Below are 27,334 nucleotides of genomic sequence, written 5' to 3' on the forward strand. Positions count from 1 at the left end.
TATTATTTAGGTAATTTTATGTAATTTTTGCTTGGAGCGGTTGCTTCGTGTAAATTTATAGGACTCGTACGCCAATTAATTTCTTGTAGAGTTGTGAAAAACTGTTCTTGCAAATAGTTGCTATAATTATTTGCACAGTTGCTATAACTGTTGCTTTAGTTGCTATAATTATTTGCACAGTTGCTATAACTGCTGCTTTAGTTGCTATAATTATTTCCATAGGCGCTATAAATGTTGCTTTCGTTGCTATAATTATTTCCATAGTTGCTATAACTGTTGCTTTAGTTGCTATAATTATTTTCACAGTTGCTATAATTTTTTCTATATTCGTAATAATTAATACTTCATTTGCTATAATTGTCACACTGTGAACGAAGTTTCTGTTATTCGAGTTCTACGAAATGGTAACATTTTTAAGGCACACACAGGTTAAGGATATAGTATTAAAGCTTTACGACCTGTCAAATCAAATTTCTGTTACTTCGAGATCGAAATATTGTTGCTGAATAATTAATAGGATTTTGGATCATAGCGAGCGATTTTATATCGTTTGCAATTATATGATTTGAAATCGGGTCTTACATTATAACATTTTTTATAGATAGAATTAAAAAGGTTGCCATATTATTCAAATATATAATATATTTTAAAAAAAAGAAAAAAAATAAAACATTTATCTTAACGCAAAAAAACATATCTCAGTCAATTAAAATTCAAATTATGCGGAGTTGGCAACTCTATTTTAAAAAAGTCTTTTGAGTAAGTAAAATTTATTTTAAGTAAGTTAGTCAAGATTTTTCAAAAAACCAAACAAAAATGCACCTAATGAGACTTGAATTTATATTTAACTTGCAAGGGTGCTGCCATATTTTTCAAAATTCAAAATGATTATTAATACTAAAGAAAAATTTACTAAACATAAAAGAGGTCAAATCAAGGTAATATTTTTATTATTTGTAAGAGCATTGTGCCTTTTATTATAAAATTTTTTATAGATAGAACTAAAAAAGTTGCCATATTATTCAAAAATTTAACATATTCCAAAAAAGAAAGAAAAAATAATAATAATATCTATACCCAAAACACACATCTCAGTCAATTAAAATTCAAACTATGCAGAGTTGGCAACTCTATTTAAAAAAGTCTTTTGGAGTAAGTAGGTAGATCAAGAATTTTCAAAAAAAAAACAAACAAAAATGCACGTAATGAGACTTGAATATATATTTAACTTATACGAGTGCTGCCATATTTTTCAAAATTACAATTATTATTAGGACTCAATAAATTATTATTAACTAAAAATTAAGGAATTCAAATCAAGGTAATTTCTTTTATTAATTGTTAAAGTATTTTTACCAAAATATCACTTTACGGCGTTGCCACCTCACTTGAAATAAAAAATATAAATAATTATGCACACTTGAAAGTGAATGTTAAATCAAAATAATGTTGTTGGTAGGTTGAATTCAATTATATAATATAAATTTCAATAGAAAATTTTTTAAATATTATTATAAACAAAGAAAAACATTAACAACGACTGCACAAAAGCTGTAACAGCCTTCACAGGTGTATTTCCAACAGATTAAAAGGTTATATCTTTAATTTGATTTTGATCGTTGACAGAAAGACGTACATGACTGATCATTCATATACATATGTATACTTAACTGCTAGGTCGCACTTTAACTTAGATGCACTTAACCAAACTGCTGGAACTAGTGGCGAGTCTATATCGGTTAGATATATGATCCGAATTAATAGTTTAACCTTAAGCAAGCAGCTCATAGTAGATGTTTTCCAGCCAATACCAGCAACCACCAAACCTTCTTGATCGTCAACACTGACTTGACTAACCTTTTTACCGACTCCACGCGATTCGACATAGATCGTTTTCGCTTGACTTTATCGTAAGTGGCTCACTGCCTCACTTTTCATCACCAGTAACCTTCCGTTTCGTAAATCGATCAAATTTATTGCGCTTATATTGCTTTATCGATATTTTCGTTAATTGGTCCTTCAGAGCGTGAACTTTGACATCAAAATTTTCGGAATGGACCAAAGATCGGAAAACATCGAATCTCATTTCGTTACTACAATACAAAATATTTTTAATTTTTTTTAATACGCGAAATTTAATTTTTAAATTAACCTCTGGCTTTTAACTAAATATTGCTTGACCATATTTATATTAATTTTAGAATTTTTTTTGATACTACCAACTACTTTTATACTACTTTTTTTGACACGAAAATTTTGATTTGGTCTAAATTTTTCACCACTAAAATATATTTGAAATATACAAATTTTCAAAATTAATTTTGCATTTGTTTGCGTGCTATATTCAAAATGTTGTTTGTCTCGCACAAATTTTCTTCACCTAGTGCCTCCCACCGCCGTTGGCCACAACGAAGCTTGTTTTCTTGGCTTTGGCCGACACGCAATCGAAAACCAAAAAAACCACAAACGTTTATATTTTGGAAGCTTCTCTTTAAACATTGGATGATTAAACGACAGAGACAGTGTGGAAAGGCAAAGAGAAGTGGCAAGCATCACGAGGCGGTCTTATACACACAAATACAAAATACAAATACACACACATTTATTTGTAAACACCAGTATAAGTCAGCGCGTTCATCTACCGTCTGTCTGGCGTTTCAATTTGTATGAAACTCTGCGCTTGCGAGTGTATTTCGGTTTCGCTATTCGTCGGTGGCTTGTCAAAAATGTTTTGTCGACTGCGAAGTGCACGATTAAAATATCTATGCTCATAGGCACAACAACAACAATGCACAATTAATTTGTATGCATGTATGTGTGGAAGGAAATGTGTATATATATATATAATATATTAAGCTTGTGTTTGTTTATTTTTTTTTTCCTCGTGAGTGTGTGTTGGTTGACGCAGAGTTTTTTAGTTAACTGTGTTTTTAGGCCAACTTTCAGTTTTAAGTGACTCTTTGATGGCCACAAACCAAAAAACTGAAGCACATACTTGTACTCATAGAGAATCTAGTATTTTTTCATGTCCAGTTTCGAAGTGCGGCGGCTCAAGGGTTTTTGCGTTCTTATACGTACATACATATGTACCTATATTGTCTACCTATATATTTTGTTGTTGCGTGTTTCTATTAAAAAGGGCCAAGTTACTAGTAATTAAGTGTGCTAACGTGTTTTCTGTTGTTTTTGTATGGCAACATGTTTTTGTTTTGTTTTAAAGTTGCAGGTTCTCGTCTATTGTAAGATCTAGTTACCACTTGCCCATGAGAAAACTATTGTATGAAAGTTTTCATTCGAAAGCTCTACTCTCTAGCACAGTTATTTGGTTCTCAAACATAAATGCAGAAATAAATTGTTTCACATTTGTTAAGGTTATGTCAGAAAATGTGCTCTAAATTTCGGTTTTAACAAATCAAGTACAGGAAAAAATAAATTTTGGATTCAGCAAATCCAGAAAGGGAAAAATTAATTTTTTAGGTTAAGTTCGAAAATTTTTACTACATTTCTGATTTTAACAATTCTAGCAAGTTTTATGACGTCACTTTAGCGATGAATAGAATTTTTTATATTTACATCGCATTAATTATATGAAAAGATCTAACTTCTTCTTCTGCTTTTTTGTCGAAAGATCCAATTACTATTCAATTAAAGTCCCGCGAATAGTATAAAACACAGAGTTGGCAACCCTAACTTCAATTGGCCCAATAATTTTCAAGTTTTCTAGAGAATTTACGATTCTTATGAAAATATTCTTTTGCGTGTACAAGAAAAATTAAAGTTTTCGGGCGAATCATGTGGCGGAAAAAGCAAAGAAAAGCAATTAGTGTTAAGCAAAAATAATAGCAGACAAGTTTGAAAACAAAATATGCATGCGTATGTATGTATGTATGTATTTGAAAAATTATACTACGCAAAAGGCATTTTTTGCGAATTCTTAGAATCAAGTTTTGTTTCTTTTTTTCAATAAGCGAGACATATGTGCTCATATGAACGATTAGAAGCACTAGGGTGGTTCAAAATAGCAAAAGATATTTCACTTAAAAAAACCCTTAAACTAATAATCCAAAAATTTTTTTTGTTTGATTTTTGATTTATTTCTTATATTTTTTATTTATTTATATGTAGAAAAATAATAAAAACGAAAAGTATTTCTAAAATTTCAAAAACTTAAATTTTTCTTTAAAATATGTTATTAAATACATTATATTTTATTTTAATCTATAAAAACTTTTAAGCTCTCTGATTTTTGATTTATTTCTTATGCTTTTTATTTATTTATATGCAGAAAAAAACAAAAAAATTTTAATAATTTGTTTTTTTTTTTAATTTATCAAAATATTTAAACTCTCTCATTTTTAATTTATTTCTCATTTATGTATAAGCTTTTTATTTAGATCTCTATACGTTCATATTCTACTTATAAAGAAAATCTAAAACAAAAAAGTAATAAATTATTTTTTTTTTTAATTTTATTCGATTTTTTATTTATTTCTTAAGTTGTTTATTTATTAATATGCAGAAAAAATAATAAAAACAAATAGTATTTCTAAAATTTTAAAAACTTAAATTTTTCTTTTAAATATTTTATTAAATACGTTATATTTTATTTTAATGTATAAAAACTTTTAAGCTCTCTGATTTTTAATTTATTTCTTATATGAAATTTTTTTATTTACTTCTCCACAAGTTCACGTATACAAAAATCTTGAAAATAATAAAATACATTTGTTTTCAATTTTGTTTTATTTTTGATTTATTTTATTTAAATAAAATAATAAAAAATTAATATTTGAAAAATTTAAATTTTTTTAATTTTTTTTATTATAATTTGTATAATAATTATAAATGTATATAAACTTTCTGATTTTTAATTTATTTCCAATTTTTATTATTTTTATTTTATATTCATGTCCATAGGTTCATATTTCCTTTAAAAAAATTTCAAATAATTTCTTTTTAATATTTCAAAATTATTTTTTTTTATATTTTTATTTTATTATAATTTATAAAAATATTTAAAATCTCCGTTTTATCATTTATTTCTTAAATGAAATTTTTGTATTTAAATCCCCATAGGTTCACCCTATTATTTATATGGAGAAAAAATTATATAAAAGCTTAAAATACATTTTTTTTAACATTTTTATTTCATTAGAATTTATAAATTTATTAAAACAATTTGATTTTTTGAAATTAAATGAAAGTTTTTTATTTACATCTTCATAGGTTCACCCTATTTGTGAAAAAATTATTTTAAAAAAATTAAAAATTTCAACATTTTTATTTTATTTTACCTTATAAAAATATTAAGTCTCTTTTATTATTTTCTTTTTTTATATGAATTTTATTTATTTAATAGGTTGACCCTATTATTTATATACATATGTACATATGTATATGTAGAAGAAAATCACAAAAATAAATAAAAAAATTAAAAAAATTTTATTTTTAAATTTTTTTAATTTATTTATTTATTTAAAAAAATATTAAAACTCTTTTGTTTTTATATTTCTTTTTTAATTTTTATTTATTTACATCTCCATCGGCACATACTTTGATTTATATGCACAGACATTTTTATTTAAATAACTAAATTTCCCAGAAACTTAAACGAAATTATTTGAAATTAGCATTTAAATACATATATGCAAAGATATATGTATAAATATAATATATATATTCCACATATACATACATATGTATATATACAAATTGGCATGCTAAATGCGTATTAAAGCCATTCGCCAATGTTTTGTTTATTCCGCATATCTGCGTTATTTGTTTTCCTTCGCTAGACTTTTTGGGACTAGCCGTCTTGACTCAGGAAAGAATTTAAAGTAGTAACATAGCCATAAAAACCGGTTTTTTGTTTTGTTCTCGAAGGCTATTTCGAATTCTAGAATCGTTGTACTTTTCTTTAGCAAAAGTTCTTTGTAAGCAGCTCTTTCACTTTTATTTTTATTTTGACTGGCGGACATACATACATATGTACATACAATGATATTTATTCAAAGGAAGTGACAAATTATATAATTCTAATTTTTTTTTCCAAAATCGTTTTTGATGTCTTTATTCTTAATGGAATTAGGCATAAAAGAAAAAATATATATATAAAATACGGTGAAAATCTACTAATATACACATGTATATGTTAAGGCTAAATCTGAATTTGGAATAAAATTTTCAAATACTTCTGCTTCTGGCAAGTTTTTGATCTATGGGCATTTCAATAACACTTTTTTTAATTTTCCAAATTTTAATCAGCAACTACTAAAAATTTCGACTAGCAAGTGTATTCCCTCTAAATTTTGTTATGGTTAGTTGGTTGGTTGCAAGGAGCGCCAAAATGCAAGCGGCATCCCGGTAACCAATGAAGCCTTATCTAGCACCTGATTTTTTTCTACTAAATGTTTCTGTGTATCATCATCCTCCGCGCATGCTCTGCATTCTGCTTTGACAATTTCTGAAGGTGGAAGCTTAGGTCACCCTAATGACTCTAACAATGTTAGTAAGTTTTCTCTGTAGAGACCTAAAAGTAGAAGCTTTTTGATCTGTTCACCATCATAACTACCCGAAATGCCCTGTTGCTAGTGCTCCAAGACCTCTGACGCTCCTCAACACTTGAATGAGCTGAAAAACTGAGGTTGTTTATGTTCCTGGCTACCCCCAAGCGGGCCAACTCGTCTGCCTATTGCGTTTTCTTCTATTTCTATATGACAGAATATCAGTTGACTTTGATGGAGTTCCCCACTGAGAGTCTGGCTGAACACTGACAAAAAGATATTTAGTAAACCATATTTTATTTGTAGTTGTTTTTGTTATTTTTGCATTTTTGTAATTTTATAATTTTATCGCGCCAATTTGACAAAAAATTCGTTTAAAAAAATTTTTTTCGTACAACATAAAAATAAAATTCTTCGTTTCTGGCAACACTATCGTTTAATTAAAATACAAACATACAACCATAAGCATGTAATTATTTATAACCACATATATCTACTTTATCTACCATTAAAACAACAACAATGACTTGCTGATTGTGCCCAATCATCTAAAACACCGGCAGTCAGTGGGCATTCGATTTTCGAGAAACGTGTTTCTAGCGCTGAATTAAGAACTACTTGACGCTTGTAGTGCGCATATACACATACAAGTATATACTGGCTAATATACAACTGTATGTATATTTATATTTGTCACACAAAACTCTCGAAATTCGTTATGATTATTTAGGTGTACATTCGTAAATGTTAGTCGACCAAATATTTGTCTGCGTATTTGTAACGAACAGCATTTTTTCAGTTGCTAGCAGTTGTTGCTTTTCAACGCAACCGAAAATGAGCTTTTAGGTATGACAACAAAATTGTCAAAGCCAACAGTCAGCAAGTTCTTCACAGCGACATTTTGCTTTCCTCTATCTATTATATATATCTATTTGACAGATCACTAGTTCATCATTTGCTTAGCTTATACATATGTATATATGCGCATTGGTATATACATACATATATTCATATACATATATGAATTATGTAGAAGAATAGACACGTGCATAGCGTCTCAGGCGGGCATGCGTGACTGGCGAAATGTGAACTTGACTCGTTGGCTCATTTACGACTATCGATATATGGCATATAATGTAAGTATGTTTGCGTGTGTGTCTGAATTGAAAGAATGAGTTATATGCATGCTGCTAGGTTCTAAAGTGAAGCTTCTTAGCAAAAGTATGTGAAATCTGTGCCCTCACATACATACATGGTTATATACATGTTTACATGTATTGTCCAAAGTTTTGCTTTCATTATATCTATTTACTATTCTTTTCCGTACTGTTTTCTCTTTTTTGTTGTCTACTTTGACGTTTATTTCTAGTTATACCAAAATTAATGGTTTGCTTTGTCGTTTTCTTTGTGCGCTTCTTCTAAAGATTTTCGCTTTTTGCCTAGACTTATATAATGTGTTTGTGCTGGTCGCATTCGTATGTGGTACATACTCGCACATATATTTACCAGAAGCGTTTGAGACGTGCGTGGAATCAAAAGAACAGGTTGTCACAATTTTGCTTTCGACGCACCCTGTAGAGCTCAATTGAAAAGAATTCTGTAATAGTTTAGTAGTTTCTATAGAAATTAGTTGTGCCTAGAAAATTTGAAATTTCTATGGGGGGGAACACCACTGCGTATGAGTAATGGAAAAGTACTGCATTTTTTTCTTCAATAGTATTTTATTTTAAGTACTATTCTTTAATAATTATGTATTTATTTAGTATTTTTGAAGTATAGTATTTTTGGAAATTAGTTTTTTTTTTTGTATTTGAATAATAATTTTATTTAAATAATTATTTTTTATTTTTAATATTTGTTTATATCCAAAATTTTTTTTTTTATTTTTAATTACATATAATAATTACTTGTTTCCACTTGTGAATTATGAAAATCAAAAAATATTTTTTTTTTTAATATTTTTTTTTTAATTTTATTAATTATTTGTTTCCACTTGCGACTTTCAAAAATTGTTCAATAATCCCGTTTTTTCTGATTTAGATTTAACTCTATAACATATTGACTGAGCTCCTAAAACAACATAATGCAAGTCCACAAATCAATGAAAAAAGTATAAATATATTTCAAAATATCACACCCAAATGTTGTAAATAATGTTGAGCTAAAACCTATGCTATATAATTGCTAACTTAATAATACATACTAGGGTAGTTCTAATATTGTTAAATATGATATTATTCGTAAAAAGTCTTGCTATGTAATAGAACACACATTGTTTGAAGAATTTATTTAATTACAATACATCTTTGTGCATACTAGGGTGGTTCTAATATTATGAGAAATGGTATTATTCGTAAAAATGTCTAGCCATATAATAGAGCACGCATTTTAATTTTAAATTTATTAATTAACAATGTATCTTAATACATACTAGGGTGGTTCTAAAATTATCAAAAATTATATTATTCGTAAACAAAAATTTAATCTCACCCATTGAGAGAGCACGCATTTTTTAAGAAATTTATCAAATAACAAAGTATCTTAATACATACTAGGGTGGTTCTAAAATTAACAAAAATAATATTATTCGTAAACAAAAATTTAATCTCACCATTTGAGAGAGCACGCATTTTTTAAGAAATTTATCAAATTACAATAGTTAATAATACATACTAGGGTGGTTCTAATATCATTTACAATGAAATTATTTGAAAAAAAGTAATGCAATTTAATAAAGCACACATTTCATAGAATTGACACAATTATTAAAACGTATATAAACAGTGTTTTTGGCATAAAAATGTTTGGCTTCTTGTTTTCTGGAAAAACAGCTTATTATCATTTATAAAAAATAGAGAAAGAAGTGATAACCTTTGGGCTCTTAATTAAAATTTTCCTTATTTCTTTATTTTCATGCTTCTAAGATGAAAAGGAACACTTACCAATCATATAAATATATGCACATACATTTAAATCAGATAAGAGCAAATCTATTTCTCTTTCTACGATTTCATTATTCTATTTAATTATTATTTTAATATTTTGTACTGCTTTGTAACTAATAATTAGTTTGGACGTTGTTATTATATTACGATTATCGATTTGGTTGCTTTTCACCTTTGTTCGTAGCTCACCAGCTCGCCTGGTGGCCGCACCACACCGCACACTCCACAAACACTATTAGCACCAGATGCCATGTACTCTCTTGCTTGCCTCTGGCTTCGACAATTCTTAGTTTGCAATTGTTGCTGCGTATTTTATTTAATTGGCAGTCCTTGAACTTGACTTGGAGTGCGCACGTACACATACATTGATACACGCATATACATAATTGGAAATATATATATGTAAATACACATTTATAGTAGAATAACAATTACAGTAATGTGTGTATGTAGACACTTTTTTCGGGTTTCAATTGAGTTAAAGAGAAATACGCACGCTAATATTCAGTCGTAGCATGCTACTTGAATTCACTCCGAATTCAGCCAGTCAGTGAATTAGTCAGTCGTGTAAATATATTTTCTTGTATATACTTGTAATTGTTTTTTGAGTACAAAATATTGCTATATGGGAAATGATTACTTTTGGTGGTGAAATTGTTTTAATTTTCCATAAATCATTATATATTTGGAGACAGCCTTTTTCAAAAAATGTTAAGAACTACTTACTCTTAGTAAAGTAAATTTCGCAAATGAGGTATTCTTGCTGGAAAAGACTGTCTAATAGGTTCACACGCGGTGCGGCTAAATATTTTGAAGAACGCTTTTCACCAAAGCTGCTTGTAGGCAGGGAATCCTCTTATCACTTTCTCTTTTCCGACTTTACCAGACTGAGGCTGGAATATCTCGATACTTTCGGGGAACCTAGCGAGATGGCTGGGATTGATATTAACTGCCTTAACAATTTTGTGGTAAGCTCAAGACGCCTCTATAAGCAATTTTAGGAGCTGAAGGGTAACACAAACGACGAACAATTATCCAAATGAGAGTCATCGATTGAGATCAACCATAAGACCTAATCTAATCGTTATATATCTTGCTATCATCTAGTAATTGTAATAAGTAACTAGCTTATCATGATCACGATGTAAAGCAAAATACGCTTAGGCTCTTCGCGATAGATGATGACCTGGCTTCCTATATCTATATCTATTACTATTACTTATTACATTTACTAAATGATAGCAAGATATAAGTATATCGATTAGGTTAGGTCTTATGGAATTTTCCCATTTCTTTGTTAAATTATGTGATATAAAACGAATTTCAGCGACTTTTTCGCTTCGCGCAAGGAGAACCGTTGAAAATTTGTATTTTTTAAAACGATTCATGTTGCTTGCTATTACTGGTTTATTCTCTTATGTTTTCTGAATTTTTAGACATTTTTTTCTGGTAAATCGTGTCTAAATGTTAGGTGGCAACCCTCTTTTTGGTTACGCTACTTATCAACTCGATCATGAATATTAAATGCAAAAATATTTTAATCACTAATTATTTAATTAGAAAAAATACAAGGTGGCAACTCTGGTCACAAATATTTTTAAAAGTTTTTCAACACCAATATGAATAATGACTAGAACATATTTCCCACAGCCTGAAAAAAAATAGTAGAAGGCAACCCTACAAACAGTTACTTCGAATGAACTTTTTTATTAACACTGAGCATATTGAGTTTCAAAACAATTTACTTTTGGATATCGTACTGTTTCAGAAATTTCTCTGGGCCTTATGATGTTTAAATATTTTTCAATACTAATATGTATAATGAGTAGGAAGATATTTATCAGCCTTTGTAAAAAAAATTGTAGATGGCAACCCTACAGTTTTGAATGAAAATATCTAATTAACGTGAAGAAAATCCTATTCCAAGCTAATTTATTTACTTTCTTGATATTTCTTACTGCTGGAGAACATTTAAGTATTTTCGTACTGTACAGTTGTGCATCAAGGGCAAGTGGCAACCTTGTTTTTTGTTTAGCATACTTATCAACTTCACATAAATAACAAGTAAAAAATATTTTTGTTACTAATTCATATTTTTTAATTGGAAAATAAGAAGTATGGCAACACTGGCCGAAAATAGTTACCTATATTCAAAAATAGTTATCAACGGCACATGAATAATAAGTAAAAAAATATTTTAGTTACTAATAAATATTTTTTATTTTCTAACTAAAAAATATGGCAGCACTGGCCGGAAATATTTAACTATTTATAAAAATACTTCACATGAGTAATAAGTTAAGAAAAAATATTTTAGTTACTAATTAATATTTTTAATCAGAAAATAAAAAATATGGCAGCACTGGCCGATAATATTTATCCATATTTTTAATTCAATAAACATATTTCCGCTTTTTACCACTTTTAAAATAAAAAATAAACTGTTGGCAACCCTACATTTTGAATTAAAATTTTTATAAACACCAAGCATATTGGTTTCCAAAAATAAATTATTTACTTTTTATATTATACATTATAATAGAAATGCGAGCAGAGTACAACCACTTCACTCTGTACCTTTAAGTGTAGTGTTCAACGAAAGTCTTGCTATACACCTCCACAAACATACATATGTAATTTTCGATAAATTATTACAAACACATCTAATTTCTAAATTTTGTTTTGTTGTTTTTGTGTTTTGAGCATGTTGTTAAGGCGTAAAGTGATTGCAAATTAGAAAGTACCGATTGATAATGGCAAACCGGCATGAATTGAAGTTATTCGTCACTTGCGTGCGTATATTATTCGTGGCGTTGTTGCTTTTTTTCTGCTTCTGTTACTGTGTCTTTTTTGTAATTTTTTTTTTGTTTTCATTTCTCATTTGTCTGCGTGATTTGTTGTTGTGCGTGCGGGCTTTTTAAGCTATTCGATACACTGTCATTGCTTATGCATACGAGTTCAAGTGATCATCACTTCAATTGCTTATACCCTATAGCACACAGTCACACACACACACATACTCATGCGTATATACCCACATCTGTACATATAGTATAGACACCTAACGAACCATGCGAGCAATTGGCCAACTCATTTTTTGTTATTCGACACTTTCTATTGCTGCGGTGGCCATGTGTAACTAGTACTCATAAGCCTCTATGTATGTATGTCTATATGTGTACATGTAAGAGACATTCAAATGTAACAACAATGCGACATTCATGCCGAAAAGTGAAAAGACCTGACTGGGTGTTTCCTAATGGTTCACACGTGTGTCGCATCCGATAATATCGCGAGCACTTTACGCCGGCTGTGAAGGAAACTCGCACCTCAGATATTCATGAATATACAAGTATGTATAGTATGTATTGAGATTAATATCGCATTGATTTTGATAAAAAAAAGTAGGGCCCTCCGGGTCATTTTCACTTTTGCTACATTGTTGCGCAGATTCATCACTCTAGAGCTAGTTAAAAGGCTTTTGCTTGCAATCTGCATTCGCCTTAAGGTAAAATGGCTCAGCAGTTTTTTGAGCAAAAATTCCTAAACAGTTTTGGAACGGAAAATTTCATAAATTACCAATAAGAGTATAATATTTATGTTTGAAAAAATCTTTTGATCAATAAGCAAAGGCGTATAGTATACATATATTTATGAAAATATTCTGTTCTTCGGAATTCCATGTTGGGGATTCCCCTTTCAATTTTGGAAACAAAATTAAAATTGCAACAATTTCACTGTAATTTTGATTCAAACCGTTTGTGAAAACGTCAACATTGAAAGTTGATTCATATACACGAATAACAGACACTAGATTGCGCTATTGTGACGTCATACGCTATAGAATGAATAGAGGCTACAAGAAACAAAAATAAATCTTTATAGCATTGACCTCGCCGGGGCAATTTTGCTTTTATAATTCTAGGTAACAGCTCTCAAAACTTAAACTGCAAAGCAGTGCTTAAAATTATAAAATTTGGCTCTGCGATCTACTGATAATGGGTTCCACGGAGCGGAAATTTCAACTTGGGGAACAAGAAAAAATCACACCGAACCAAATCTGGTAAATACGTTGGCTGATCGATGATATTCTTTGCTTTTTGGGATTTAAATTCGGTCAAAATTATGCTCGATGCCATGGTGCGATATCATCGTGTAAAATCCATGAATGGTTCTTTCACAACTCTAGCCGTTTTTGACGGATGTTCTCAAGCAAACACCTCAATACCGTCAAATAGAACACCTTATTGGCCGTCTGTACCTCCGGAACATATTCATGATGCAACAAACCACAAATATCGAAGAAATCAATGAGCACCTTATTGATTTTTGAGCGGCTTTGGCGTAGATTTTTTCGTTTCGGCTCATTTTTTTCTTCTATTCCGATGTCAAACTCATAAACCTATTTCCCATCGGCAGTTATAATGCTCTCCAAAATGTGGAATCGTAATTCGCACCATTAAGCATATTCAAAGATACCTGTTTACTGTATTCTTTTTGAAAAAATTCCATAGCGGTTATTAATTGTAGGCTCTAAGCTCAGTAAAATCAGAATATTGTTTTGGAAAATTGGTGTAACTGCTCCTTCGCCTTGCCCAAAATATTCTTCATTTAAACTTTTTATAATTAAGCCATTCTAAGCCCACTTTTGAATTTTAAATACGACAACTCTGACAATCTAAGATATAGCAATTGTTTACTCTACGTTTTCAAAGCATGAAATTGAAATTTTTTACATTTTCTGAAAAATTTATTATAATAATGCATGGATTTTGTATACCCAGAAAGTAGATATTTCAAAAAACATAAGACCTACTGGTTTTTAAAAAATGTGATATTTCGTTCTGAGGAAATTTGATAGAAATTTGATGATGTTTTCGATTTTAACCCAAAAAAAAGGTTTCCGCCTTATATTTTATATGTAAAAAAGCGATTGTTCAAGATGAAAAAAAAAAATCCCAAAACAATATTATTTGCATTTTTCACATACATTTTGAGGTTATATGTATGGAAAAGGTGTTAACACAAGAGTTATACATCTTTTTATTTAAGTCTCTCTCTCATAAAATATACCTTGTAGTATAACGCATAATATACCTAATGGTACTTGTATAACGCATACACAGCCTGTTACCACTGGCACTGATTCACTGATTGGGAGCGTGGGAGTTTTGTCTCGTGTTAAATAATTTTGTTGCTCTTTGTTAAAGCGAATGGCTTCCCCATCGTACGGTTATCTATGACATCATACATTGATAGCTGAAATATTTATACGCACATTAGCCTTCCCCTACGCACTTAATAATAAATTAACAATATATAAGCATGCAAGTGTTGGTGGGTTAGTCGCCACTATTTCGTTATCAAAAATGAAAAAAAATCGCTTGCGTATCTAAAATAAAACTAAAATCAAAATCACAAAATCGTACAACAAAAACAATAGCGATGAAAGCTACAAGTGCGTGGAAATAAATAATAGCACACGCATAAAAAATATAAGGAAGCGAAATAAAAAAACTATAAAATAGAATATACAAAACAAAAGTAAAGGAAAAGCAACAAATTTTAGTTAATATGCTCAAATTTGCTTTGATTTTGTTTAGGTCAACGAACTTATTTGAACTACTTTTTTCTCAGACACACATATTCTTTAAACATACGTGTGTACATATACATATACATATATGTATATATGTTGTTGTGATTTAGTCATTTATTTATTTCATGTTTTATAAATTATAAGCAGATAATGCGTAGGCTTTTATGTAGCGGCCGAAGGCGGTCGGCATAGAGATTATCTTAGACTTTTTGTTATCGCTAAATTGGAGCATGTAAGATTTCTTGCAATAAAAATAAAAATATATGCATGTTAAGGTGCGTGTTTGCGACTTTAAAGAGGTGTGGTTGATATATTGCAAATATTTTTAAACAAATATACATCTATGACAAAGCCTCTTATGAAGTTTCAGGTTTTAAATTAAAAAATAATTTTATTTTTTTTTTTAAACTAAAAATCATATAATGGCAGGGATAATAAAATATTGAATTTTTCTTCAAGGTTCTAATATTGGGTAGTCGAAAAGTTTTTTCGTATTTTGTCTATAGATGTCGTTGCAGTCTTAAAAAAAAATAAATAAAATTCGGGTTAGTTGAAAAAAAGTTACAGGAAGAATGCCATGGAAGCTACCAATGAAATTTGTGAAGTTTGCGGAAACGATTATGTATCAGTTCGTGTAGCACGACAATGGTTCGCTCGCTGCCGTTCTGAAAATTTCGAAATTTCGATTTACACTGATGAAAGTTTAACACTGATGGAATAATGTCTCTAGCGGAAAAAAGGCAAAAAGTGGTCGATATTAGTAAAAATATAAAAAAAAATAAGTTGAAATTTGATTAGAAATACGAAAACACTTTTTCGACTACCCAATACTCCACTTTTTAAATCTGAGTATTTAACTAGAATTTTGTCACACCTTGTTCGTATAGCTAGGTTTTTTATATCCCAGTATTATTATTTTATTTAATCTACAACTTCCTCAAGTGTTCAAGCTCATTTCAATCAGCTACAACAATTTATTTTTAAAAGCGTTTTTCTCAAAACTACATTACTAAAAAGCTTTGAGTGCTTACACGGAGACAAATGAGCCGATTACTGCATTAGGTTAAAAATCTATCAGTCAAAAACAACCGTCGTCACTTTCACAAAGCGAAGGATCTATTGCTGGCTTGAGACCCCTAACACTAGGTGCCAGGCAGTTAGAGATGTCTAAAGCGGCCAAATTCTTAAGCCTCACATTAGACTCCGTAAAGTTGAGGAATAGACATGTGGAAAAAACTATGTCCAGAGCCACCAAAGCGCTCATGATATGCAGACACCTGGCCGGTAGATCGTAGGGCTGCAAGCCAGGTATCATCAGTTGTGCTATATACCATGATCATAAGACCTTGCTTATGGCAGCAAGGTAAAGATAATGTCGTCTCAATAAATGAAGGCCTTAGGGGAAGACACACCACTGAACCCTCTTCCAAGAGACAGCGTTACGGAGAGGGTAAACTTCACAAAGAAGTTCAAATTTAATCTCGGCAGTAAGGCGGAGTGGAGTGATTTCACGCTCGACCTACTACTGGCAGGCAGCACTATCCAGTGGTACACTGAAGGTTCCTTTCGTACCAATGGGATGCTTTTCTGGCATCTTTCAAGTTGAAGTCTTTATAGTAAAGAATGTAGTGATCAGAAATCAATATCCAAAGCAACTATCGCAACCAGCGTATGATTATACTCAGCGGTAGTCAAGTGGCACTAAAAGCGATCTCAGCTTATGACGTCACACCGCTATTAGTGGAGGAGTGTTAGGAAGACTGAACCGTCTACCAGTTTGTAACCATTTACACCTGATCTGGGTGCCGGGGCATAAAAGGGTAGCCGTCAATGAGTTTGCCAACGAACTTGCCCGCTCTGAGGTGGCTTCCGGAATGATGGAGCCAGAACCAGGCATTGGGGAGGAGTCCTACACCATGAAGGAGGAAGGAGAGTGGAGAGAAAGCGGCACTGGCAAAATACAACAGGAGTACGCCACGTCAAGTTAATATTGGGAGGTTAAAACCTAGCAAGGTTTAGAGATATGATCTACCTCCTCAAGACAAATTCAGTCTCCTATACTACTGGGCACTGCAAGCTCAAGAAACACTAGTCCAACATATGCTTAATCTCTTGCGCAAACTGCCGGTTTTGCGACATCGAACCGGCAACCACAGAACACCTGATTATATATTGCCCAGCACATTTTAGAAGCCGGCTCAAAACCTTTGTGTCCATCTATGTGGACAGAGATCACATCACCTCCATCGCACCCTGCCAGCTCCTGAAATTGTTCAGAGTGCTGGACCTTTATTGATCATATGTTCTCTCTCTGATACAAGAGAGGACAAAATAGACGATAGGTCGCAGTGCAAAACATCAATTATTTTCTATCTATCTATCAGTTCTGCATATTTTGTATATGGTTCTTCATACAATGAGTTTAGGCATGCCACGGACGTCCAATTTCTTGGTTAAAAATCAAATCAATATATGTGACCTGGTCTACGGTAAGGGGGCTTAGGTGTCAAAAAAAAGGAGAACAATTAATGAGATAACGAGAAACTGACGATTATTTTTAACAGCTTTTCCCAGAAAACTAGTTTTCGCACGTTAGCTCCCTTTTCGTGGACCAGGTCACATATGCTTAATATCTTCTGCTAGAGAATTTTACATTTTAAGTTTCAACCAGGGGGAAGCCGGAATCACTGTAACAGTGTAGGATCCTCGTAGCTCGTCGTAGCTGGGGTGTAACTCGAAAAATATTTAACTTTTTATTCAAACGCTTTACTGTTTATTTATAAAATATGTATAAATAAGTAATTAAAATTTGAAAACAATTTTCTCAGTATTCTTTTAACTCACAATTCTTCTTCTTCTCTTTTTAGGCTATCGCACTAGTTGTGTTTATTAATTCAACGAAAAAATAAGATATATGAGTAACTCATTTCAAAATCACAATAAAAGGTAAGTGTCTTTGATAAAAAATACGCCCAATTGTAGGCAACATTTTTATATCTGCTTGGTTGCAAAATTCTAAAATTTTATATTAAAAATATTTTAAAATTTATTTGAAATAAAAGAACTTGCCTTTAAAACACACACAATACGAAATCTCTGAACTACACACTATCAAAACACTGAAGACTGAAAAACAACTGTTCTAAAATCTGAATACACATCATCCCAAATGTGGAACTTGTTTAACAAAGTAAAATGCTGCGGTGAACCCCACCTTTTTTATAGGTTCACATGCGAGCATGTATTCTTCTATATGCATACATATATACTCACATATATTTATATACACCCAACCATTTGCATTATGTTTCCTAAATTAAGCAGTGAAATACAATAATTAAAGTACCGCATTCGCAATAAATATGGTCTTGCGGGTATTCCCAGATACCTTATCAGCAGTAGTTGAGTACCAAAGCATTGCTACGGGACTATAAAAGACGGCAAGCGAACACAATTGGCACAGTACATTTCGCTAAGTCGCACAGTTTGCCAAGAAACACCAACGAGAAGCCATGGATTTAAAAATTTTCTTGCTACTCTTCACTTTATTTGTTGGTATAGCGTTGGCTGCAAAACCCACCATAGATCCAAAGCTGAAATGGCACCGACCAGTTGGTATACCACCACAGTGGTATAAAACGAGTAACACAGAGAACGGAAAGGCGAATCAACAGTCATAAAAGTTCCGTGGAATTACTCCAGTAGCTTTTTAATTTTTGTGCAGGAGTTCATGTCTAAAAATTGTGTAATTTAAATGTAACAGTATATAAATAGTTATGAATATATATAAGAGTGTGGTGAAAAAAATTAAAATTTTTTTTTAATTTATTTGTAACACAAAAATAACCGATATGCGATACGAGGTTGCTGCCTTCATTGCTGCTTGGCTGTCTATGTAGATGTGGACTGTGTAATTGCCTGTACGTGCATTAGAGGCCAGCTCCGCGGCTTTCGCAGGAGCAAAGTCCTTGAAATATATTGCAGTAGTCCGGCAACCTAAAAGGTTTGCTATGCAGTTTTCAGCGAAGAGGTCTATAGGTGGCCGGTTTGGTACCAGTTCGCCGTTGGAGTTGTTGTCAAAGCTCCCGTTAGATACAGCGCAGCGAACCTCTGAACCTTTTCCATTGGATTCCGGTAGGGTAGGGCAGAATTGGCTGTGTAGCACTAGTGTTTGAGAGAGGGAGAGAGCGTCCAGGTTGTGCCGAGCATCTGCAAAAACGCTTATAATGCATTGCTGGTTTTCCTCGCTATTTCTTCCACATTGTGCTTCCAACTGCTGTTCAGTTCTGGAATGTATTGAGAGTGGTAGTCATAATACTGTTAATGGTCTGTAGACCCGTCAAGTAGCCATAATCTCTTCTATGCTGAGATCCTACCATCTTCCCGAACCTTGCGTATGGATATTCTATACGCTATCTGCCGCCTTATTGATCTGGAGGGTGTATGGATGGTTACCTTCACTTTGGGCACCGATGGAATACAGCTGCGATCAACCACCTCCAGTCTCGCCCCTTCCCACAGGTTTGGAAGCGTTCTGACCGCTACATTACCTAAGTTATTGTCGGGCCGTCGTTACATTTTAAGATTTGGACTCAGCTAAGTCGTCTTGCTCCATCAAATGACGGCATGGATGCGCTCGGTTCGGCGTCCAGTCAAGAGCTGTGGGCTTCCAATAGCTTCATTCCCACTATTTTTCACTGCTCCTGTGACATTGGTCCCAGCGGGTTACTGCAGTCTATAAGCGCGACGGTCAAATGCCGTTTCGCAATCTCAGCGGCTGCCGTCGCTGCCTTGGACATTGTCGGTTTGTCCACGTGCTTGACGTCCATCTTCCCAGATACGTCTTTGCATTTCCTCTTTTTCGAGGGCGCCTTCGGTTCGCTCTCTGTCGAACGCTGCCTCTTTCCAGCGGTATGCTCCTCAATGTGATTAACTAACGCTGGATGCGCGCCATTACACCAGTTTCGAGTGGCGAAGTGTGTCCGTCTGTTCTTAACCTCCTCTCTACTAAATATTATAGTGTTATAAAACATGTATGATAATCAGAAAATTGCTAGCATCTAAAGTTCTATCTCACTCACTCTCTCCGACACCTTGTAAATGTTACTCATACGTAATGGTGCACTTGACAACTTTATATAAATCAATTATAATAGTAAAGATAAAGTAATATAAACATATAATAAAAGCCATAAACATATTGTGCACATTTATTACATTTTAATTGCTCATAAAATATTTTTACAATTTGCCAACTTTTCCACACATCAATTTACCAACTAAATGAACCAGATATTGCACCGCTGTAGGAGTTGTCATTGGTGTGAAAATTGTGACTGGCTTGTGCAGCAGCGTCCAACTTAAAATTGCCATCGTCGCTGGTGTAGATGTTTTGATTGTAATGAGCCGAGGCGCTATCCTGATTCACATCGACACCAACGCTGCCACCATCAGGAGAACGCACATGACGTGCCAGCACTGGTGGTTGTCCTTCTTGCGGCGCTTTTGTGTCATCTTGTAGCGGCAAGGCAGCGATCAGTACAATGCTGCACAAGCAAACGAATAGGAAAATGCACTTGTTTGCCATTTTAGATAATTTTAGTTAATTAAGTTCTACTTGAGTTACTGGAATCGATCGATATCGAAGTGTTTAACTGATTGATGATTACCTCGCCGAGACGCAGGTTTTTATACAATCTCAACGGTGTATTGGCAATAGAAGTTGCATTAATTTGGGATTCACATTATCTTTATTATTTTTGAAATAAAGATAACTTGCAAAGGGAAGCACCATCTCAAGGATGCTTAAGTGTGTTTACTTGTAATTATTTAAATAACATAACGGAAGTAAGCTATCTACCGATTTCTTATCAGTGGTAGAGTACCGTGGTTATATTTATGGTAAAGGTGCTATTTGGCACGCTTGGACTCAAATCGATATTTAGCGATCCTTTATCGATTTCAATTATAAATTAATTTTATCGATTTCATTTATTAATTTATTCGGTATTCGTTCAAAATTCTTAGAATCTTTCCATTAATTTATTTCAATTTCCTTATACTCACCATAAGCAAACGGTTACTTTAACGGGTTGTATTTATTATTATTATTTTTTTTTTGAAAACCTTTATATTCCTTTGTTCCCGTAGTCAATCTCACAACCAAGCACCGTTGTGAGGAAGATTTTTCTGTTTAGAATTATCCACACAAGCCTAAGGATATTATTTTATACAATAGATGTGGACAAGTAATATTCGACAGACTAGTCAAAATTTTGAGTTTTGACAAATTAACAGCTTCCCAAAAATTATCGTTTTTTGTGATAAAATTTTAAAAATTTAAAAATCAAAAATAATTTCCAAAAATATTATTCCTTCGACTATTACCTGAAGAGCATATCTCATAACGTTGTATGCAAATTTCAAGCTGAACGGTACAGTCGTTTGGGAGAAATTTTGCTCATCTACTCTGAAAACAAATTTTTGGAAAACACGCTTTTAAAGTTTTGGGAGCGGATTACACTATGTTGAAAATTTTCTACAACTACGCTCAAATTCCGGAACTATGTATTTTCATGGTAGACAAGAAATTTTGGCAGATTATTTTCAAATATATGTATTTTGGTTAATCTTTCGTCATATACGAGGTATTTTCAGAAAATAACAGGAATTTCAAAACTTAAAATATCACTGGTTTGGAGAGCTCAAATGTGAAAATTGTTTTTTATTACGTTAGTATACAACATGCCCCTGAAATACGATATTACATTTTCAGCTGCTTCATTGCTTACGTTAGCCGTTGCAGCCGCTAAGGTTAGACGTGTGTTTATGAACTTGGTGATTTTCGTTTATTAAAAGTTCGCACTTCGTTGCTTGTTCGTGAATTGTTGGCCAAAATCATGCTTAATCTCCCAAACTTCCATTTTCGACAGACATGACTTCACGTTGCTCTTTCCTATTTCCAAAAATAAAGGACCATCTTCTTTTAAGGTAGGTGAAAATCGCTCAAAGAGTGAAAGGTTTTCCCCAAAAACGAATTTGAGAAGTTCCCGCTATTTCTTGAACACACCTCGAATAGACACCCCATTTAAGTCCATGCTTTGAACCACGCATAGACTAGTTTTGGTCCGCTGCGATACCAAATTGAGTTCAGTTACTAGGTCCATAAGGAGTAGTCATACCTTAGAATGGTTATTATAATTTTTTTATGCAATATCTCTTTATTTATTGGATCTGCTTTTTGTTTTAAAAGCCTAACAATAAGTTATAAAATCTTAAATCTATGTCAAAACTAGGCAAGCTTAAGCAAGTGATTGAGCTGTTTTGTTGATACGTTGCTCTTTAGTACGCAGGCATATCTCTTCTTTTAAGGCATGTTTGATTGCAGGAATGTACCAAAGCATTAGCCAAAGGATCTGGATGATGTCGGAATTTATATAGATTTGTTTCTGCTGTCTTCTACTTCTTTCTTTACCTTAGGAATACCAAGGTCTTTACGGATATTTTTATTACGCATGTACCATGGTGAATACGTGATTATTCTAAGCATTTTTGTTTGGAACCTTTGTTTTGTATCAATATTAGTTGCACAGGTCGTACCCCACAGTTGAATGTCATATTTCCAAATTGGCTTTATGACCGTATTATATAAAACACTTTTTTGTCTAGGCTAAGTTTAGAATTTTCATTTAAAAGCCAATTTTAATTTGCAGCTCTTGTCTTCATGCGAGTTATTTTACTAGATAAATGTTTTCTCCAAGTAACTCTTCTATTTAGGTGAATACCAAGATAAGTTACTTCATTCGCTTGGACTACTAAAATGTTATTCATTTTTACTGCCGGGTACATTTTTGGTCTTAATGAATATGTAGCATGGCTACACTCCAGTTGGTTTGCTATTCTTCGACAGAACTTAAGTGCTCCGCTAATATTCTTGATACTATAATGTGGCATTTGTTATGACTCACTAAAGCAGTGTCATCCACAAAAGTTGATGTCAATACATTATTAGCTGTTGGAAGGCTGTAGTACACCAGCCCATATCTGTCGTTCATCAGAAATGAAACCTCCCACTTTAATCATAAACTGTCTATTTTTTAAACAAGACTCCAATGATTTAATCAATTCTAAAGGAAGAATGCTTTTAATCTTATATAAAAGGCCTTCATGCCACACATTATCAAAAGCCTGAATGGTACTCTCTGTGCTCAAATGCTTTTCTTATTTCGTTAGTAATTCTATTTACTTGCTCTATCGTGCTATGTTTTTCACGAAAGCCGAATTGGTGCATTGGTATTATGTTATTTTCGTAGAGGAAAGGAGGCATCTTTGATAGTAATACTTTTTCAAATATTTTAGAAAGACAGGATAGAAGATTGATTGGTCTGTTTGAAGTCGGCTGTGTTAAGTCCTTTCCAGGTTTATCTATCAAGATAATCTGCGATTTTTTCCATGAAGTTGGATAGTATAGACTCAGGAATGCATTGATGAACACAGAGATCACTTCTACAGCTATATTTGGTAACTCAATTAGCATTTTTGAGGTAATATTATCATGTCCTGGTGAACTTTTTGGGTGAAGGTGAAGACTTAAAACAAATTTTATATTACAACAAAAAATATTAGTAAACTAAATCCCAAAACCGAATGACCCATATAACGCTTGAGTAATGGTACAAGCTTCGCTTTGTGAACAATTACTTTCAAAGAACCGTTAAAAAGCTCTCCCACTCACACTTAAATAGTCACTGTTAACATTAAAAAAAAACGCGAATGCCAAACAAAAAGTTCAAAGTTCGTGCTTAACCTCAACTAAATGAACCAAGTGTATTACTTTCAATGCAAAGAAATTTAATGTTATTTACATTAACTAACTTTCAATGGCAGAAAACTGACAACAAATTGCAAAAGATGCAAAAAATGCAAAAAATAAACAACAACAACATACCACAATTTACTAGCGTCATTAAGCATTGTGCTGGTATAACAATAACAGCAAAACAAGCAAATCAACAACGAATGCATTGAGCCGCAACGGTACCGGCAACAGCAACAACAACAGTAATAGCTAAATTGCTGAATTTGTTAAACAAAATCGTAGACAAAAGCGAACGACGCTAAGTATTTTGCTATTGCACAACAACAACAACAAATCATTTATACGCCTCCAAGCCGCAACACTGGAATTTTGTTGTTGTTGTTGTTGTTAACAGCAGCACACTGCAAGCGCTCATTAGACATTTTTCTTGCAACGTCATCGGCGATGGCCTACCAAATGCCACATATAGTGGCTATGATGTTGTAGGTGTTGCCGCTGCAACATGCCATTGCACATCACACACCGTCACAACAATCTAACAACAACAATAAATTGTTGCCTATACGCGCGGCATTTCCCCAGACATTCTCTTCGCATGTAAACACCTGACTGTCGTGTTGTTGTTGTTGTATTTTAAATTTGTTCCGAAACGATAAACCACCGTAAAAAGTTAACACTGATGTTTTTGTTGTTGTTTCTGTTGTTATTACTGCTGGTTTTGTTGTTATTACTGTAGTTGTTGTTGTTGTAATTGTTATTGTTTTTGTTGTTTTTTATATTTGTTTGTTCCCAAACGTTAAACCACTGTAAAAGAAATTTTTGTTGTTGTTGTTACAAGCCAGTAAGCCGAGTAGTTGCTTAGCTACCTGACTGACTGTGCTCAGCTCCGGCGCTTAGCTAAGCCGTCATCGTCTGGCGCTGGGGAATACCAAATTTCGCGCCATGTGGCATGCAACGCGGCGCATTTCACTTTCATTATGATGTAGTTTTCATTTTGTTGCTATTGCATTACACTGCTTATTTATTTATTTGCGCTGCCTATTGCTTTTGTTGCTAATATATATTTTTGTGTTGTCAGCTGTAATGTTTTTTGTTTTTGCTTTTAGCCATGTGACCGCTGTGAAATTTTATGCATACAAACATACATTTGTATATGTATACATGCACTTTTTATTGCGATATGTTAAACAAGTTGTTGGCGCACACAAATGTACACAGTTTGTTAGCGTGTTTGAGCGGTGACTGTCTAAAGCAAGGCACCGACTACTCTGTTGTAGGCGAAATGGTAGTGCATATGGTAAATTGCGGTCAGTTGAATTGTGACAAGTAGGTGATATGCAAATTCAGTGCAACAGAGCCGTAAATTTTGACGTTGCATGATTTTTTATTGCGCATGCGCGTGTAGTTGTAAATGTATGTATATCAATGTACCCAGTAGGAAATTGTTAAGGAATTTCAGTGATTTGCTCTAAATTTAACAAAATATAGTAATTTCTTTTGAAAATCATCTTTTTGTGTTATAAAATGATATAAAATGTAATATCTTAGACAACTTTATCTATAATTAAGTCTTAAAACTATATATTAAAACCATCTGAACACTTCTTTTGGAGTTTGTAACGTTGCTTTGTTGAACAATTTCAAATATCGTGAATATATCTTGCCAAATACAAACTGTTCTATGCAAAAACTTATTTTTTCAGAACTTTGTATGGCAGCTATACATTGTGAGCAAAAAGTTTCCGGAAATCATTGCGTTTTTGGCTTTAAATTCGGTCACAATCGTGGCTCGATGCGATGGTGTATTTATCATTGTGTCATGTTCTTTCACAATTCCGGCCGTTTTCGACGGATGTTGCCACGCAAACGCTTTAATATGGCCAAATAGAACGTATTATTGACCGTCTGTCTTTCCGGAAAAAATTCATGGTACCAAATCACGAATATTGAAAAAACAATGAGCATCACCTTGATCTCATTGATCTGGAGAATGTAGCTTTAGCCTCCATCACCGTTGATGATTTCGCCACGCTTAACACTCTCCAGTCGCTAGTTGGCACGTCCGGATTTTGTTTTTGTAGCAGTCGCAGAGTTCATCATTTTGGGTATGGTTACCTACGCATTGGTTCACTCTCCGTTGAACGCTGCCCCTTTCCAATGATTTGCAGCTAAATGCGATAAGCATACTATACGCTGGATCCGAGGTATTACAGCAATTACGAGTGGCAGAGTGTACCCGGCCGTTCTTCACCTCCTCCCTAGCCCAAGCCAGGACTTCTTCTTCCTTCAGACTGAACTTGCCTTCGACGCGGTTGCATATTTCGACCGCCGCCGTGTATCTTGCCTTCAAACCCTCCTTGATTGATTGATTGGCTTCTTCCGAAGCTCTCCCTCGTTGTCAGAGTTGGAACCCTCGGTCGCCTGCATATCCCTTCTTCTCTTTCCACGTTTATGCTCATAGCGCTTTCTTAGTCCGAGTCTTCATGGACTGTGGCACCCGTACTCTGTAAAAATGTGGCAGTAGCACTATAACCATCGCAATCTTCTCCCGTTGCAGTGAAGGTGTGGCCGCTGGTGACACACCTTTTATAATCGCTGTGCCCGCCGGTGTTAGCAGCCTCATCTCCCACCGACGTTTGGACCTACATATAAGCCGATCCGCTTCGTTTCTTCCTGTTCGCACTCCATTACGAGTTTTAGATTCGTGGGTCTCTGTCCCTAGCGTTTTATACTTACCGCCAGTTACCTCTTTAGCCATAGCCGTTGTATTACCCATTAATCTATGTACTTCTGAGGATGCATATAAAGCAGTTCAACATAAGGAATGATTGGGTAAATACGTCAGCCTTCACTAGGAGCCGTCTGCCTGCAATGTCATGACTGTAACAGGAGCCAGTTTGAGTTCATGATATTGTAAGCAGCGACACCCATTGCCCAAGCGACACGCGCGCGTAAGTTACAGCTAAGAGGAATTTTCTTCTTTTATTGAGCGCAATCTCTATATAGCACTTTTCCAAACTTTTCTACTTTGTGGGCCATTGCCATTGTTTTTTTTTATCGGAGTCGAATTTTATCCTTAACGATAAGATACAATGTTTACTAAAGTTTAGCTTTTGTAATCTTTACCAGCCTTGCAACTTGACTTATTGCTTGGTCGAAATTTTTCTAGGAAATCTAAAGCTCTATAAACATATTTATTTTAGTGAGCTTCCATAGCAATAAAGTTTTGAAAAAGCCAATCTAATATACATGTTATATGATGGCCGTTATGCGAAACCGACTAACCATACTAGTGAAGTAGACACTCAGAAGTTCCTACGAAAGCTCTAAAGCTGTACTCACGATAACCTTGTTGCTTTATTACTTAGTTACGCTTGAGATTTATTAAACTAAACATTGTATAAACTCATCTTTAAGTGTTTATAGTCAAAATATAGCTAAATGTTCTCATAGTAGTGTTTAAGAAACT

General features: G+C 33.1%; 1 protein-coding gene, 1 long non-coding RNA gene and 1 pseudogene across 2 annotated transcripts in view; 1 reads left to right on the plus strand and 2 right to left on the minus strand.

The window, feature by feature from the left end:
• LOC120775345 overlaps window positions 1-17,997 on the plus strand; it is a 29,589-nt gene extending 11,592 nt beyond the window's left edge. The window contains exon 3 of the long non-coding RNA XR_005705320.1: window positions 17,915-17,997. This is a non-coding gene — a long non-coding RNA (uncharacterized LOC120775345). The remainder of the gene's footprint in view (window positions 1-17,914) is intronic.
• Window positions 17,998-19,639: 1,642 nt separating this feature from the next.
• Window positions 19,640-26,292, minus strand: LOC120773607 (annotated as a pseudogene).
• On the minus strand, window positions 20,256-20,684 carry LOC120775574. Its single transcript, XM_040105806.1, has one exon. The coding sequence runs from the start codon at window positions 20,632-20,634 to the stop codon at window positions 20,320-20,322; it is 315 nt and encodes a 104-aa protein (XP_039961740.1). The 5' UTR covers window positions 20,635-20,684; the 3' UTR covers window positions 20,256-20,319.
• Window positions 26,293-27,334: the final 1,042 nt, after the last annotated feature.

The sequence above is a fragment of the Bactrocera tryoni genome, chromosome 4 (assembly GCF_016617805.1).
Source record: "Bactrocera tryoni isolate S06 chromosome 4, CSIRO_BtryS06_freeze2, whole genome shotgun sequence".
Lineage (NCBI taxonomy): Eukaryota > Metazoa > Arthropoda > Insecta > Diptera > Tephritidae > Bactrocera > Bactrocera tryoni.

Coding starts and splice junctions, on each gene's coding strand:
- LOC120775574 (XM_040105806.1), bottom strand. CDS start 20,634: ATGGCAAACAAGTGCATTTTCCTATTCGTTTGCTTGTGCAGCATTGTA.